Raw genomic sequence first — 16,869 nt, 5'->3', positions numbered from 1 at the left:
GTCTTCAAGAGGGCTCATCATTGTTTGTTAAATTTATTTAATGGATGATTCTCGTTTTAAGAGGCCCTCAAGTTTTAGAGAGGAAAGATCATTGAAAAACAATACGCTCTCAGTTCCAAATAGTAATAATTGGTTAAATCCAAGTAAATCTCAAGCTGGTTGTAGTACATTAAGAGCAGGTGGATATCGCAATAAGGTCGCACTCAAACCAGGTCATAGCTCGTTAGACTGGCATGAATTAACTACAACAAAGGGCAAAAAGTTTGGATTAGTTACGAATGTTGATCGATTGTTAACATTAGATCTAGATCATTTGAAATCTACAAATTATCCACAAACGTTGGTTCAAATAAGTAGGAAGGTCCCCTTATATTTGATTAGACCACCATTAAGAGTTGATAAAGAATTGTTACGGAGGCACAACACTAAGGATGATTGTTGGTGCGTAATACAGGGTAAAGTCTATTGTTTAACCAATTATTTTGATTTCCATCCGGGTGGTGTTGACATTCTCCTGAGGTATTGTGCTGGTAAAGATGCTACTAAGATGTTTAACGAGTATCACAGATGGGTTAGTTACGATAAATTACTAGAAACTTGTTTCGTTGGTGTATATGTAGAATAGTCGCTTTTTACATTCATAATAATAATAATAATAATGATAATAATTATAATTAAATGATTAAATAATATTTCTTACAATAAAAATAAAAATAAAGAATCTAAAGATTTTATATTATGTTGGAAAAGGAAATAAAGGAAATAAAGTAAAATAAAGTAAAATAAATGACAATAATCACACAATTTTATTAAATAGCTGAAGTAAAGTCGATCAAATTCAGACCCAAAGGAGATATACTAGAAGAGTAAGTATTTAACCATCTCTTCATTAATAATAGTTGTTGAGAATAATACAAATTTCTCCTTGATAACACACAAATGGAAAGAAAAAAAAAAATAGTAATAAAACAAAACTTGGTATAGCTATCAGTTTAAGTTAGACTCATGGAAAGAAAAGAAAAACTCTCTATTTCTTCTTTGCCTCTTCAGCTTCTTCAGGATAGCAACTTTCCCATTCCTTTAATCTCTTCTTATAAGTTTCGGTGTATTCGTTCTTCTTGCCCACATCCAAACTACGCCATCTCTCACCAATTATTTTAGTGATTTCAATCAAATTCTTCTCCGGATTTTCCTTTACTACGATAGGGCGAATTTCTTGTGTGAATTGAATAAATGGACCTGAAGGTCTCTTTGGTGGCAAAGTTTTTTCATATTGATCTCTTTCCACTCTATATTTATCCCAGTTCGTTCTAAATTCTTCGTAAAATGGTTTTTTCTGATCCTCATTCAATTCTTTCCATCTTGCAGATGCCAATTTAGATAACTCAGGAACTTTAGCTTCAGGATATTGTTGTAACAACTCATTTCTTATTGACATAGAGAACAAAAAGTAGGCCGAAGATGGTCTCTTGGGCCCCTGTTTTTTGAGTTGTTTACGTTTTTCAATCCTACTTTGAGTTGATGACAATTTCTTAGCCATCGATTGGGTATTTTGTAAGTGCAATTGAGGCGAAGATTGTATAGACGATGGATGCGTAGCTTCCATCATTACAGGTGAATTACTCACATTGTTATGGAAATACCTTTGAACTGGTTGGGTGAGAAAAGAGGAACCTGCAGCTGCAGCTGCAGCAGTAGCAGGATTGATATGAGAAGCATTGCCCAAAGCACTAGTCAATGCGCTAGAAACTTGTTTCTGGGCTAAGTGAGATAGGAATGAATTGTACATCAGTTCTGAAAGCTGTTGTTGGTTTAGTGCTTGAAGTCCTTGATTACCTTGTTGTATATAGCCTAAATCCTGTGAACTTAGCTGCTGTTGTTGCTGTGTTTGATGTTGATGATGTTGTTGTTGCTGTTGTTGCTGTTGTTGCTGTTGTTGCTGTTGTGGTTGTGGTTGTTGTGTTTGTGGTTGTTGTGTTTGTGAAATCAAGCCAGCTTGAGAAAATTGAGCAAACCGTTGCTGCTGTTCCTGTTGTTGTTGGTGGTGTTGGTGTGGACGCTGTTGTTCACTATTGTGTTGACGAGGCAGCTGCTGACTTTGCTGAAACAACTGTTGAAATGTCTGTTGTGGTTGATACTGAGAATGAAACTGTTGTTGCAGCTGTTGTTGTTGTTGTTGTAGCTGTTGTTGTTGTTGTTGCAGCTGCTGTTGTTGTAGCTGTTGCTGCTGTTGTTGTTGTTGTTGTTGTTGTTGTTGTTTAGGTTGGAATTGAATGGGAAACCCTTGATTTTGGAAGTGGTTAAAATTTTGTTGCGGATGGAATTCCCTATATTGAATTTCGGGATTATCCAATGGAGGATACTGCAAGGAAGGATCTTGAGGAATCCCTAAAAGACTGTTAGCACTTGCGCCCGTGTCCTCCTGCTTAGGGGAATCGCCTGTGTTAATGGTTGGGACCTGAATAGTGGACAAAATCTTGAAAGGACAGGAAGGGATAGAAATCTCGTAGAATAAACAATTGAGCTAAAACCTCGCGGAAAAAAAACTTTGAACTAGTTCCGTTAGGTTTGGTGCAGCAATAAGGTATTGTCAACGATAGTGTGGCTAGCTAACAACAAAAAAGCCCTTAGAAAGCGTGAATGTGTTTTCTGTGTAGGTTTTTCTGTGTAGGTTTGTGTGTCAAACCGAGTTGTCTGAGGCGTATGTCTGTATGCGAGGCTATGAGCTTTGACCCACCTGAGGAAAAAAAACAGAAAAAATTTCCAATATTCTAAAAAAAAAGCGGCCCCCTCCGGTGTACTGTCTGCCTAGAGACGGAGCTTGCGTAAGAAAATGGTATTGACGATGTTACAAAGGCGACAACCTTTTGCTTCGGAAATTACTCTGACGGTGGCTATAAGGTAGACAATGCCAGAGACTCTAGTAGTAACCAAACGGTTCTTGTTGACCGATTATGGCGATGATGATGTTGATGAAGATCAATAGCCTTTAATTACCGTAGCGACAGCTGTTAATCTTAGTAGAGACCGGCCTACAGTATTTTTTTTACCGGTTGAAAGTTTCCTACTAAGTCGTTTAACTTGCGTATGTCTCCTTCGGTTAATTTGATGCAGTACTATCTGTGCACTTGCTGCGGTAAATTCGTTACTTTGACGTGTTAGTACAGAAAGTAAGCCTTATTGTTACTCTTGTTGGTTCCCTAGTAACAGAATAGGAATAGCGGAGGTTTAGGACCAGGGGCACAAATATAGATGACAAATGATAACCTTGACACTGGTAGGAAGGTTTGGTTGGTGGCAGTTCTCAATGGGAAGTAAACAAAAAAAACAAAAAAAGTTGCCAGTTGGGCATTCTGAGAGCAATTTCGTAGTAAAACAACAAATGCACCAATCAAAATGAGGATCACCCTTGCCTGGCTGGATTGTCTAAGATTCGCCTGCCCACTTTCTTCCTCCTACCAAAGCTAACGTTGCCATTGGCTACGCTGTAATCAGGAGATTTCCCTCTAGAGGTTTCTTTCCGCTCTCTAGCCAATCGGACGTTGCCTTGTTTCTCGCCTACTGGAGTTTCCCTTTCTAGATGGTGGGACTAAAACGGAAATACGCACCATATACGTACCTTAGGATAGTATGAAACTAATTTATTCACCAAATACACGGAATAGCTGACCTGACTCCTTTGGAATGACAACAAACTGATAGTGAATTCAAAAGCTTCTAATTGTACCGTACCTGAAATTCATGCGGGTCCAACAACTGTGAACGGAAAGCCTAATAAGGAGAGAGAGAGGTCTTGAGGTTTGGAAAAACTTCTATTCGATTCTGATCTCGTGGTAATTCCTCTCAGCGGTAAAATCATAGAAATTCTGGTTTGACATACTCTTCAATGGTTCTTGATCCTAATTGAAGTACGTTACTTCTTGTTCTTGTTGTATCTTTTGGCGGCAAAGGAGTAGGGAGCTTCAATTTTTCTCTCGTTATTTACGTCCTCCTTTTATACTTTTCTCGTCTTCTCGCTTGCCGCCGTAGTCGTGTTATCCCCGCCCTATTTCTGGCGGCTATTTTATCTGATACCCTATATGATTTTACATTTACTTTTACCCATTTTACAAAACACTAATAGTTGCATATGTATATAAATATATATATATATATGAAAGAACCAATTACAATACGAGTCCTTTAGCTTACCATACCTAATCCAAGGAATCTTGAGACCCATTACGCCATTTATCTATCGATGATCTAACACGTTCTGCCAGCGAAACTTTACCCGGTTCCTCATCGAATAGTGCACTTGTATTAATAAAATCATTAACATTCCTACTTTCTTTGCCTTTTTCGAGACCTTCTTCTTTGAAATATGCATCCATATACTGATCGATATTAGTCAACATTGTACTGTCCATATTAATCAAGGGAGAAACATCCTCAGTTTGTAAATGATCACGCAGTAAATCTTCACGTAATGTATGGTTCATAGTGTGATCGAATTGTTCGAAGGCTGCGACATCAGCACCAACATCCGAGCTCAATTCCGGTTTTATCAATTTTAACTGTGCAGTATTATAACTTAAACAGTGGCCACATTTCAGTCCTAATATGTGGTAAGAACATTTACTTCTACCTTTACAATCATTGCACGAAACAATGCACATCCAATGACAATAGGGTTCAGGTAATGGTTGTTCTTCGATTTCCACATCTAAAACTCTAAATTGAGCATCCATATTCAAAACCGTGACTTGACAATGCGGACATTTGTAAGAATGCCTCGTATGTTCTTCAAAACAGTGTTGATGAATGGCATGTCCACACGGCGACATGTATACTACAGGCCTTGTCGAAGTAAACATGTAATCACCACAAATGGGACAATTTGACATAGTTGCACCTTCAATACATTTATGATTGCCCTGTAGTTCAATGGAAAGACATGCATGACATCCATCACAATGGAAAAAATCAATTCCCAAACCTAATCCTAATCTACAGAGTTCGCACTTATCACAGTGATAAATGTCCTTGGCTTCATCATTATCGTATAGTCTACAATTCTCACAGTAGTAGAGGGCAAATTCTTCTTCACACCTGTTACACTCTCGAGAGGGCGGCTGAACGTTTTGACATCTCATACACATTATCCAACGAGTCTTATTCCTTATAAAAGTATGAGCAGGTTCGTGTTGTTGTTCATCATGGCAAAACCTACAGCCAACCCATTCATTACATTGATAGCATTGTAATTTACAAGCTCTTTGGTAATGAGGACACCCTAATGCACTTTCGGAATGATATGTAGGCAACCAGTCCTCCTCCTTTACGCTAGCAATCGCTTCGGCTAAAGTATTCTCACCTTTCGGTATTAACTTCTGTTCAACTTTATTAAACCTGCCCATCATTAATCTTTGCATCAAGATAGCCTTGGCTCTTGAATCTAAGGAGAGTTGTGAAATTTGTTTAATACGAGACCTCAAGCTCCCTTGGTCTCCCATCTCCTCTGGAGACATTACAGTTAGAGATTCCAATTGCATTATGATGCTATGATGCTATGATGCTATCTACCTTTGAATAATCTTAAGTTTCCGGACTGTTAAGTGGTTTGTATAAATAGTTGAGAGCGCGCTGTTTACGGATTTTCCAATATTGAGATGAGATCAGATGAGAATGTGAAGAAATTAAATGAGATGAGGTGGGAATGGCAGTAGTGAGTGTGGTAGAAGGCTTACATGTAAGCAGGCCTTCTTGAGTTTTAATAGTTATACTAACACTCTGCATCTTGAACTCATCTCGTTTAGACCGTATGCTTAAGCTTCAACAAAAAAAAAAAAGAAAAAAAGGAAAGAAAACTCGCAGAAATATGATAATTTAAGCTAGTCAAAAGATTGGCATATGTAATTCACAGTTCTTGACGTAAACACTAATTTAAATGAGAATGCAAGCTCAAATGCTCATTTCCAGGCTTCTTAGTCCCCCTTAGCTTCAAATAGCCATTGTTTTTTGCAAAATCCTTGGAGGCGCGGCGCGGGTTTAAAGTACATCAATTCGATGCTTCAACATGAAAACACTACAACAATAACACGCAAAGGATAAGTGGTACACAACAGACAGAATGGATTTAGCACAGATTAAGATCCTTGGAAGTCTTGTACAAGGTTTGAAAAGCTACAATTTCTCACTTTATGGTAAATATGTGGCTTATTTGAATATCATTTTCTGCATCGCATTTGGTATTGCCAATCTTTTCCATGTTAATGCAGTGATAGCATTTGGTGTGATTTCAATTGTACAAGGTGCTATTATACTGTTTCTGGAGGTGCCATTCTTATTGCGTATCTGCCCACTGTCGGACAATTTTATCGAATTTGTATCGAGATTTGAAACTAATGGTTGGAGAACTATCTTTTACATTTTTAATGCTGTATTACAATGGGCTTCACTAGCGTTAAAGATAACAAGTCTAATTGTGGTAGCTGTCGGTCTAACCATTTCGGCTGCCTTCTACGGTGTTGCATATTTCAAACACCAAAACTTCCAGAATTCATCTCATATTAAGGAACCTGTTGGTGAAGGTGTTGAAGCTAATGAGCAAAATGTTCGTGAGATGCTATGAAACTCTTTCAACTGACCACGTAGTTAAGGTTTCAAGAAGTCATGAAATGTGCCATGAGTGTACGACGTGGGTATGGAGGATGTGCCGGTACCGTATTCCTCCTATCTAATGTGTATGCGTTTAGAGCCAACAACAGAGATAAAGATAATAATAGAATACCACAGATATATAGTGCAATCTCGAGAAAGATTTTTATTAGCGTCAATGTGATGCTATTTTTATATCTACGTAATTCCGTCGTCTTTTCTCCTTGTCTTACAAGGAAGAGTGACGATGTTCCTATCAAAATCGAAGACGTGTTGACATGATCTGGTAGATACCAGCTCCACTTGGGAAAATCCTGGAGGTGAGCTCAATAGATCGACCTGTTTCCTTTCTGTTAAGATAGCATGCGGATATTCGATAGACTAGAGCAAAAGCTTGGTGTGCTCGAGAACTCCGAAGCCTTATCAGAAGATGCGAGTTTAAAAAAAAGCGATAAGGACGGCGTTACAATATACACACAAATCCGATGAAGCTCCAGATACCTTAACGTTAAATTGCTCTGCATATGCAAACAACTCTATTTACGCTCTCACTAAATTTATTCGTGTGCAACTCTCAGTGTACCATGTACACGAATTAAATAAACTCCGTATGTGCGATAATCTACCCGTTATAACTATCTATCAACCCATTTAAAACTTTCTTAACGTCTTCTTTGTTCAATCTTCCCTCACATAGTAGGGTCCTAATGTTGTCATTCCTAACCTCACCATCAATTCCTACATTTTGATTTCGCAATTTTTCCAATACATACTCTGTATGTTTTAATTTCATATGTTGTAAAAGGTTGTCTTTTCTCTTGTGTTTGGAAAGACACCATGGACAACCGAAATGCCTCTCTGGAGAATGCGATAGCAAATGCCTTCGTAACCATGACTTTCTCTTGAAAGATTTATCACACATAGGGCAAAGATGTGATAGTCCGTTTAATCTTGGCAACTGCATCTTCTGTTGCTGTTGCTGTTGCGCTTGCTGTTGCTGTGTTGCATTTACAGCTGCAATTCTCATTGCACCGACACTTGCCGCCATAACACCAGCACCAGCTTGACCCATTGTAGCGGCAACATGAGGCAATGGCAATGATGGTCCCTGATGACCCGCAGTTGTACCAGCAACCGTCGGCATCATGCTTGGAATATTGGAAGTAGCAGCAGTACCATTACTGCGATCATTACGGCCGCCTGCACTATCACCTGGAAGGGCAAAAGCCGAATTGATCTGAACCATTGGAGTAGCATGCGGAGGAACAACGCTGCGTGCGGTAAAGGCACTTGGCGTTTGATGACCAGAAGGAGTTATCGGAAATCGAGTTATAATCGGAGCATGATTATGTTGATGATTTTGTCTCGTTATGGATGGTATCTTCCAATTCATAGTAGGCAATTCACCAGGCATTGCTCTTGTAGCAGCATCAGCCGCTCCCGCTGCTGGATTTCTATAGTACAGTGGCTGAGGTAATGGTAGTCTCTCACTCTCATAAATATCCATGTTGATATCCCCGATACTTAATTGCACTTGATTATCGCTTGTACAATAAGTAGTGAATACTGACCATGCGTGTGGAAGATCCCATAGGACCGAAAGGAAATAGAAGGGAAGAAAAATAGGATTTAAAACCGGAATATAATCTCAGTGAGAAATATAGGAAGAATTATGGAAATCACGGAAACTTTTTTCAACCTTTAACAAATACAGTTGATCCAAAGCAAAACTATGCTCATAGCAAAACCCTTTTGGATCATGCCGCCAGGAGCGACTTATTATTCGAAAAAGATCTCTCTTTTCTTTGTATACGGCTTTCTACCCTGATTATAATAAGCCCGAAGGTATTGTAAACATTTTCAGCAATTTTGCTTTTCCCTTCGTTTAAGCGCGTTATTCTTTTCTTCCCCTACAGCCTTCTTTTATGATCGCTGCTATTGATCGCTGTGTATTACGTCGCAGTTTTATTACTTAGCTTAGACATCTATTATAGGGATCTCAGTGCCGGCATGTTATCGAAGTACGTAACACATAATGTAGTAAGTCGGGCGAATGATTCTAATGCCCGTTCTTGTACGGCGACGCTTGTCGCTAGGAGAGTCGTAGGACAAAGTGAATCCGTTATTCCGGTAAAAATTTATCGCCCTTTCGTTTGAACTGAAAACCGTGAGTTCGATTCCTGAGAGATGTGCTTTGGGGCAGAGTTTCTCCTTTAAAGCATTTAAAATGGATTTACCAAATTTCTGATTTCTCCATTCTGGTGCAACGTGAATTTCATAGAGGTAGATTATATTTGACATTTCACCTTCAACGATTGATTCTTCGCAGGGCATTATAGAACAAAAGCATACTAATTCATTAGATTCTACGTTCCAGTAAGACACGTGGAAAAGATTCTCTGAACACATTTCTTGCCATTTGTTTGATTGCCATCTTTTATTGTTTTTATAGATAGTCTTGTTATATTTGTTGTAGTATGATCCGAGATTAATTTCTATTAGTTGTAATTGTTTTTCCAAAATTTTATCGTTTGAGTTTGAAATACATATTTCACGTTTAAATCCAGGCCAATTGGGCATTTCACTAGAGATTAAATCTATGAATGCCATTTCCTATCTATCTAATCTTTCATCCACTCCTTCTAATCCGATTTCTTCCTCCTCTTCTTCTTCTTCTTCTTCTTCTCACGGTGTTCTAGTGGAAAGTGAAGAAGAACAAGAAGATAATGATGAAGTTAATCAATTTCAAAATGAAAACGACGAAGGTGAGTCAATTTTTCTAAAACCATTCCATTTGATTTGGTTTGTAATTACATCACCTCTGATTCTTATAGAATATGGACTCAAATCCAAGCAAAAAGTGGAATCAACCAGTAGAAAGGGTGAAATTATAAGAAAGAAAGAGGTTGACGATGATTTGGCAGAAGATGAAATGTTCCTACAAAGGGATACTGTTAAAGGTGGATTAAGAGGTAAGGCATTTGGTACTAAAAAGATGGGGAGGTTTCTTTTCCCTAAGAAATTGGTACCACAATCGATACTGTTCGCAGAAAGAAAGAAACGATTAGTAGTCGATTTAGATGAAACTTTGATTCATAGTGCAACCAGAAGTGTCTCTCATAGTAATTCTGCACAGGGGCATATGGTTGAAGTAAGATTTCCTCCAAGTTCGATATCTACGCTTTATTATGTGCACAAGAGACCACACTGTGATTTGTTCCTTTCCAAAGTCAGTAAATGGTATGATTTAATAATCTTTACTGCGTCGATGAAAGAATATGCAGATCCCGTTATTGATTGGTTAGAAAGTTCCTTCACGGGAAAATTTTGCAAAAGACTCTATAGACATAATTGTGTGGTTCGGGAAGGAGTTGGGTACATTAAAGATTTAAGCGTTGTTACAGAAGTTCTCGATGAAGTTGTATTAATTGATAATAGTCCGACATCTTATGCAAGAAACGAGGACAATGCAATTCAAGTAGAAGGTTGGATTAGTGATCCATCTGATACTGATCTTTTAAATCTATTGCCGTTGTTAGAGGCATTGAGATACGTTACAGATGTGAGATCAATATTGGGATTGAAAAACGGTGAAAAGGCATTGGGTTAACGAAATGAAATTTTTTTAACGAAAATATAGCATAGTATAAAAGTTGATAAACGAGTATTATGAGCGACAAGCTCACGTATCAGGTGGCCCATGCGCATGTTGATCCGCCGCTCTACCTACGGCTGGACTACAAGCCGGTTTTCCATTGAAGCCGTGGTGATGTTATTACTACTGATTTGACAAGGTTACAAAATCCCAGTTGCTTTGGCTTAGCAGTGAAGAATGCCAATGCCTTAGTCAATTAAAAGGCTTGGCATCTTTCGACTATCTGTCACGTGCGTGGTGTGTGTGTGGCGCTAGCGCTGTTGTTTCTAGAAACAGAATGGACTTGCGTTCCTACAAAAATGTCTGCATAGAATCTAAAAAGCTGACAAGGAATATGCAGAAAGACTATGCATGGGAAAGGAGATGCTGTAGGCAACAGCTCGAAGTAACAATTTTTTGTTAACGAAAGAGGAAATTCGAGAGAAATAACTCATTGAATTTCATATGACACAGCGCCTTGGATTCTATATATTTATTTTAATTTATCCCGACTCTTATTCTTGTGTCATCGCGTCAGTGTGTCGCCGCCGAGGTAAAAATAAAGGTTAACGAGAACCAGAGGTACAAAATGCCCGAGTTTCTCTCAAATACTACTGTCCCAAAATGCTCGATTTTTTTTAGTACATATTTCCATTATTTTGAAGAAATAAAGGTGCCATATTTCAATTATCTATTTCATTTCTTCATTGCAATTTATTTGATTCTATGAGATAACTATCGAAACCTTTGCTTTGATTACCGCTCATTTTAAATTTATATAATAAACAATATGAATATTGCTACTCTCAACGTTGCTAAGCAACCTATCGTTACTTCTGTCTCGTTAGAGACTACAGAATTTTCGACTAACGCTGAAGGAATCGCCGCTCAAGAAGCTGTGAAGAAGCTAGTGGTTACACCAGCTTACGGAGTCAAAAATTCAAACCCTATAATTGATGAAGCTATCGACAACTTCAGTTTTTTGTACTCCGAACCAAAATCCAAAAGTAATAAGATTCAATTTGGTGAAAGTCGAACGATTACTTTTGATGTCGATGAAGAAGTGGATAGACTTGCCAGTAAAACTAAAAACACTGAAAATCAATCAAAAGATTCCAAGCCACTTAAGACAATTTTAAAACCAGGACCTGTTTTCGTTCATGATTCTGAATTACTCGAGACTGAGGATTTTGCTTACTTGGATGAAAGTGATGAGGAAACACAGGTCAAAACTTCAAATCAAGACGTTATAACTCTCCTTCAAAGGATCTTTACTCTACATGGGATTCCTCCTTGTGAGATTAAGGAGGATCTTTTGGGGACTTTGCAAAGATTGGCCCGTGGTGTTGTTGCATCGTTTAAACAGAGGGAACAATGCTACAAATACGTCGGTAGAAAACAAAGTATTGAAGAGCTTGATGAATTGGAGTATGTCAATGACAAGTTGAAATGTGAAGTGGCAGGTCTCAACAAAAAATTAAGCCAAGAAAAGGTTAGATGGGAGGTAGTTGATGAAGTATTTATTGAGAATGATTCGTTGAAGGCTAAAGTTGAAGAATTAATTACAGCTAAACAACATTTACTCAAAGAATTGCAACTAGCCCCCAAATGGGAGGATGTTGATGGATTATTAGAGGAGGATAAAGAATTAAAATCAAGGGTTAAACAGTTAACATTTTTAAATGATGATTTAAAGAAAAAGTATGCCCAAATAGAAATAACTACTTCTAAACGTGCAGATGAATTGGTATCTTCCAAGGAAAAATCTGACATTGAATTGAGGAAAACAGATATTAAGTTGAATGAAACTACCGAGCAGGTAATTGAACTCAGAAGGGAAAAGGAGGTGCTGAATGCAAAGCTGTATACTTACAAAAAGAATGCTGAGACGACCTCGATCAAACTGGAAGAAACAGAGGAGCGTGTTCAGGAGCTCTCTAAAATTGTTGAAGATTATAGAACGAAGAATGGTGAATTGGGTTCTTCATGTGGACAATTAGTAGAAAAAGCAGAACAAACTGCTATTAAATTGAGAAATACAGAATTGGTTAATGTGGAGCTGGTCTCTACTAGGGCTGATCTGACCTCTAAATTGCATGGAGTGAAAAGGACTGTCGATTACTTGACTAGTGAGAATATTGAAATGACGAAGAAAATGAAATTGATGAAGAAGAAAGCTTACAATCGCTTCTTTGATCAAAATGTAAGTTTGGGTTCCAAGAATGAAGAATTGGCAGAGAAACTGGGACAGGCGTTGAATAAATTGGAGGAGTTTGGCAATCTTCAAAAAGACTATGAAAAGCTTGATTCGAAAAATAATGAGTTGGCGGCTAATCAAGACGAATTAACTTTGACGAATAAGAATTTATCTCAAAGACTCGAAGCAGAAACCAAGAGGGTTAAACAGTTGGAAAATGATTTTACGATGGCACAAGATAAAGTCATTTCATTTGACATTAGTTTGAGGCGTGTGGGACAATGGTATGAAGCCTTATCACAAGAGAAACACGATACAGATGTCAAAGTGTGTCAATTGGAGAGCCTTTACCGAGAAATAAATTCTCGATCTGTTTCTTTAGACGATGAGCTCGAATCTGCTAAAACATGTTCTATAAAAAGCGTACAAAAGGTTGAACAATCAGAGCATCGTATCGAGCGTGACGAACAATTGGTTCAAGACTCCGAAAGATGGAAAATGGAAGGTCAATCATGTTTTCAGGAATTCAGTATTCTTCGAAATGAGCATAGTACATTGTTACAAAAATGTAGCAAATTGGAGTTTGAAAAGTCTAAGCTTCAAACGGAAAATGTCGAACTTAGCGGCTATAAGGAAGGTTACTCGTTATTTGATGAGAAGTACGAGTGGCTTGAGAGTATCGCCCTTTCTTTAAAGCAAGAGAAAAAGTGTAGTGATGATAAAATCAAAGATTTACAAAGAGAGTTAAAGTATGCAAGAAAGACCATTGATTCAATGGAAAAGGCTAAATCTCAATACGAAAGAAGACCACAAGAGCTACAAATCCAACTGGATCGATTAAGACTACAAAACTTTGAATTATCTCAACGGTTTGGTAAGAAGAATAAAGAATTGCAAGAGTCATTTGATAAGATGCGTGAAATGGCAGTCATGCTACGTAGTACAATGAGTTTGGCCAAAACTTTGAGCCCCAGTGATGAAGTTACTTTGGTGGAACAACCAAATAACAATGCAGGTAATACTTTGAAAACCTTTTTACCTTTAAAGTGGTGGAAGACCAGCACCTAAATGGAATCGAACAACATTCTTTCCCACACCCATCAATAATGTAAAATAAAAAATTCAATTAATGTAAAATTTAATAGTAATGTACAATGTACAACGAATATATTTAGTTGATCTTGACAAAATTAATCATCCACGTCTATCTAATTTCTCAACGATAATATTGAAACGTTCGATTGTTGGGGGAGGCTATCTTAGTATTGATGGGAATGAAACTTTGGGTCATGTTCCACCTTGACCATTGGCCTATAGATAGGCTTCCACATCTGGTCTTTGACCCATTCCAAACAACCATCAAAATCACGAGGCACCTGGACTTTAGTACCAGGGGAATCAGGCACATCTTCTTCCTCCACTCTTGCGTGACCTTCTTTCAAAGCTTGTAAAATGACAGCTGTAGCCACTTTGTTGGAAGTGTCACGAATAACTTCCATAGGTGGTAATAAACCTGGTTTAGAATTACCATCTTCCAATGGTGATAGATCGGCCAACTCATCCACAGCAGCACTAATCATAGTGTTGGTAATCACCGTAGAACGGGAAAGAACAGCACCCAACCCAATACCAGGGAAGGAGAAACAGTTGTTGTTTTCAGAAATACGGAATCCATCCACAGGTGGGAAAGGAGAACCGGTAGCCACAAGAGCATTGTAATCGGTCCAGCGTAGTAAATCTTCTGGAACTGCTTCGTGTAATCTGGTTGGGTTTGATAATGGGAAAATGATAGGTCTTCTGTTATGTTTGTACATTTCTTGAACGATCGTTTTGTTGAATGCACCTGCTTGGGTACTACAACCGACTAAACAAGTAGGTTTCACACGACTAACGACTTCCAAAAGAGAAGTAGTATTGACATCGGACCAAGCTTGACCATCCTTTGCGTATGCTTGTTGTTCAGGGGTAGTGAAATCCTTCAAGTAGTTTGTAATTAGACCACGACGATCCATTAAATAAATCTTGGATCTGGCGTCTTCTAGAGTCAAACCTCTTGTAACCATGTGGTTGACGATCTGATCTGCGATACCTAAACCTGCAGAACCTGCACCGTGAACAAGAACCACGGTATCCTTTAGTTCCCTCTTTGTGTGTTTCAAAGCCGCTAACAATGAAGCCATAACAACTGCACCTGTACCTTGAATATCATCATTAAAGCAGGGCAATTCATCTCTATAAGTATCCAATACACGACGGGCATTTGAAACACCAAAATCCTCGAAATGGAGAACTGCACTTGGGAATCTCTTTTTAACAGCTTGAATGAATTTATCTACAAATTCATCGTACTGCTTACCTCTAACACGGGAAAATCTGTTACCCATGTACAATTCATCACGTGCCAGTTTCTTGTTGTTGGTACCAACATCTAGACACACAGGCATAACTCTACCAGGATGAATACCTGCACATAGAGTCATCAGTGCTAATTTAGAAATGGCAATACGGATACCACCAATACCTTGATCACCGATACCCAAAATACCTTCAGAATCGGTAACAACGATATAGTCCACATCCTTGTCCTCACCGTAAGTTGAAATTCTTCTTTCCACCGAATCTGGCTCTGTAATGTCTAAAAAGATACCTTCTGGTTTACGGAATCTATGAGAGTAAGCGGCAATCGCATCACCTTCAGTTGGCGTATAAATGATGGGGACCAATTCTCTAATGTGTCTACTAACCAATGCAAAGAAAAGGACTTTATTTTGTACTCTCAAAGAGGTCATAAAGTCATTTTTGGCCAATGGTGTTTTCAAATAGCACAATTGTTGGTATGCACGCTCCACTTGTTCGTCTAAACTATTCACTTGTGGAGGAAGCAGGGCGTCTAAGCCAAAAGCGGTACGTTCTTCCTGCGTAAAGGCAGAACCTTTGTTGAAAAGTGGTGAGTTTAACAATTGGAAAGAATCTAGGGGACATTCAATGGGACCATCGACAGATAATCTGGTCATTCTTGGTTTACCCTCCGCCAACATTTTCTTGGCACGAGGACCCACGGGGGTTTTCTGCACCTGGCCATGAGCATTTTGGTTGAAAACGGTATCTCTCGTCGTAGTAGCCTTCAGAGGCTTTGTGAGAGATGAATAACGAGCAACAGATCTAGAAGATAAGCGAATCATTTTTCGGACTTTTAATGAGGTATGTTGCGGAGGTTGTTATTAGAACATTCGAGTCCTCGTCGGATGATTGATGACCTACGACGTTTATCGTTTACTCTTGTGTATATATATATATATGTATATACACATATAACCTCAATGAGTACTAGGTGATTTGTTCAATATTCGTATATATGATTATGAGTATTAGATTGTAGACTGGAGTCAAGTCAAGGTGCCGTCGCGGAAGCAACTACCCGTGTCGTTTGGAGTGATACAAAATTTTTTTCTTACACCTAAAGAGGAAGAGCGAAATTTTCCGGTAGCGGGGAACCCCGCCCGAATATTTCCGAGTAGCTCCGGTATCGGAACAATACGACATACGGTAGCGAAGTTGTCCGATGCATTTTATCAGTGTAAACACTAGTCCACGGCTGCTATTACAGTGTAAATGACGGAGGACGGATAATAGAGGTGTCACCAACGAATAACGGCGCTTAGAATGCCCTAATCTGGCGATGTATTGTATCCAATACCAGATGAGGGAACGTCGTGTTTTAGGACACCCAGGCAAGGTAAGATTCAAGGCGGCTAACGTCGATCAGTTTCCATTGTGGGCAGATATCGGTGTGGGAGATAATAAGAAATTTTACGCAGCAGCCGGATACCTTGCTACATGTATCCGATATATGGTATTGAGAGAACTTGAGTATGAACTGATATTCTTCTCTGTAGAGCGTTTAGACACTATTTAGAGCAATTTCCGGTGTCTTCGGAGTTTAGTGAGTCCATAATTAACGATCAGTTGGAACTTTCAAAGGAATTTCTAAAACAAAGAGGCATTTCTCATATTAGCTCTTGTTGGTTAATGTAAAGTTGGTTATTGAGGACGATTGTCTGAAAGATATTCATCCCACAATCTCTTGTAAAGTACATCGTGAGGGATGGCGTATACAGTACTAATGCAAGATCAGAAGTTGACTGATTTGGGAATTTTCCTCTTGTTCTTTCTTTCTCTCAGTTCAGAGCATTGTTTTATTGTGCTAGATGTTGCCAATGTTTACGTTTAGCTATGGAATCTTAATTTTCCGAGCCAACTCCATCGTGAAGTGAAATTGGAGCACGGTAACTGATAATGAAAACAACAATGGCAAAACACTGGGTATCTGCACTGACGAGGGCAGAGCTGGAAGTTTGGTACAGTTCAGTATGATATGGTAGGTGCCCTTTTGTTGTGA

The 16,869-nt window shown here is 38.6% G+C and overlaps 9 protein-coding genes across 9 annotated transcripts; 4 read left to right on the top strand and 5 right to left on the bottom strand.

The window, feature by feature from the left end:
* Window positions 1-40: 40 nt before the first annotated feature.
* Window positions 41-625, top strand: IRC21 (Irc21p; the record flags this gene model as incomplete). Its single annotated transcript, XM_002495000.1, has 1 exon — window positions 41-625. One exon carries the CDS (start codon window positions 41-43, stop codon window positions 623-625), a length of 585 nt encoding a protein of 194 aa, XP_002495045.1.
* Window positions 626-1,027: 402 nt separating this feature from the next.
* ZYRO0B02068g (NHP6B family protein) lies at window positions 1,028-4,194 on the bottom strand (the record flags this gene model as incomplete). Its single annotated transcript, XM_002494999.1, has 2 exons — window positions 1,028-2,458; window positions 4,192-4,194. 2 exons carry the CDS (start codon window positions 4,192-4,194, stop codon window positions 1,028-1,030), a joined length of 1,434 nt encoding a protein of 477 aa, XP_002495044.1.
* A 2-nt stretch (window positions 4,195-4,196) lies between these two features.
* ZYRO0B02046g (RING finger and CHY zinc finger domain-containing protein) lies at window positions 4,197-5,534 on the bottom strand (the record flags this gene model as incomplete). The annotated part of the gene is made up of 1 exon (XM_002494998.1): window positions 4,197-5,534. One exon carries the CDS (start codon window positions 5,532-5,534, stop codon window positions 4,197-4,199), a length of 1,338 nt encoding a protein of 445 aa, XP_002495043.1.
* Window positions 5,535-6,112: 578 nt separating this feature from the next.
* TVP18 (Tvp18p) lies at window positions 6,113-6,613 on the top strand (the record flags this gene model as incomplete). Its single annotated transcript, XM_002494997.1, has 1 exon — window positions 6,113-6,613. One exon carries the CDS (start codon window positions 6,113-6,115, stop codon window positions 6,611-6,613), a length of 501 nt encoding a protein of 166 aa, XP_002495042.1.
* A 648-nt stretch (window positions 6,614-7,261) lies between these two features.
* On the bottom strand, window positions 7,262-8,146 carry MOT3 (Mot3p; the record flags this gene model as incomplete). Its single annotated transcript, XM_002494996.1, has 1 exon — window positions 7,262-8,146. One exon carries the CDS (start codon window positions 8,144-8,146, stop codon window positions 7,262-7,264), a length of 885 nt encoding a protein of 294 aa, XP_002495041.1.
* Window positions 8,147-8,652: 506 nt separating this feature from the next.
* Window positions 8,653-9,219, bottom strand: NAT4 (N-terminal L-serine N(alpha)-acetyltransferase NatD; the record flags this gene model as incomplete). Its single annotated transcript, XM_002494995.1, has 1 exon — window positions 8,653-9,219. The coding sequence occupies one exon, from the start codon at window positions 9,217-9,219 to the stop codon at window positions 8,653-8,655; it is 567 nt and encodes a 188-aa protein (XP_002495040.1).
* A 19-nt stretch (window positions 9,220-9,238) lies between these two features.
* Window positions 9,239-10,249, top strand: NEM1 (Nem1-Spo7 phosphatase catalytic subunit NEM1; the record flags this gene model as incomplete). The annotated part of the gene is made up of 1 exon (XM_002494994.1): window positions 9,239-10,249. One exon carries the CDS (start codon window positions 9,239-9,241, stop codon window positions 10,247-10,249), a length of 1,011 nt encoding a protein of 336 aa, XP_002495039.1.
* Window positions 10,250-11,063: 814 nt separating this feature from the next.
* ZYRO0B01936g (uncharacterized protein) lies at window positions 11,064-13,538 on the top strand (the record flags this gene model as incomplete). The annotated part of the gene is made up of 1 exon (XM_002494993.1): window positions 11,064-13,538. One exon carries the CDS (start codon window positions 11,064-11,066, stop codon window positions 13,536-13,538), a length of 2,475 nt encoding a protein of 824 aa, XP_002495038.1.
* A 191-nt stretch (window positions 13,539-13,729) lies between these two features.
* On the bottom strand, window positions 13,730-15,652 carry MAE1 (malate dehydrogenase (oxaloacetate-decarboxylating); the record flags this gene model as incomplete). The annotated part of the gene is made up of 1 exon (XM_002494992.1): window positions 13,730-15,652. The coding sequence occupies one exon, from the start codon at window positions 15,650-15,652 to the stop codon at window positions 13,730-13,732; it is 1,923 nt and encodes a 640-aa protein (XP_002495037.1).
* Window positions 15,653-16,869: the final 1,217 nt, after the last annotated feature.

Source organism: Zygosaccharomyces rouxii (genome assembly GCF_000026365.1).
Source record: "Zygosaccharomyces rouxii strain CBS732 chromosome B complete sequence".
In the NCBI taxonomy this organism is placed as follows: Eukaryota; Fungi; Ascomycota; class Saccharomycetes; order Saccharomycetales; family Saccharomycetaceae; genus Zygosaccharomyces; species Zygosaccharomyces rouxii.
This window is presented reverse-complemented; position numbering and strand designations above follow the sequence as displayed.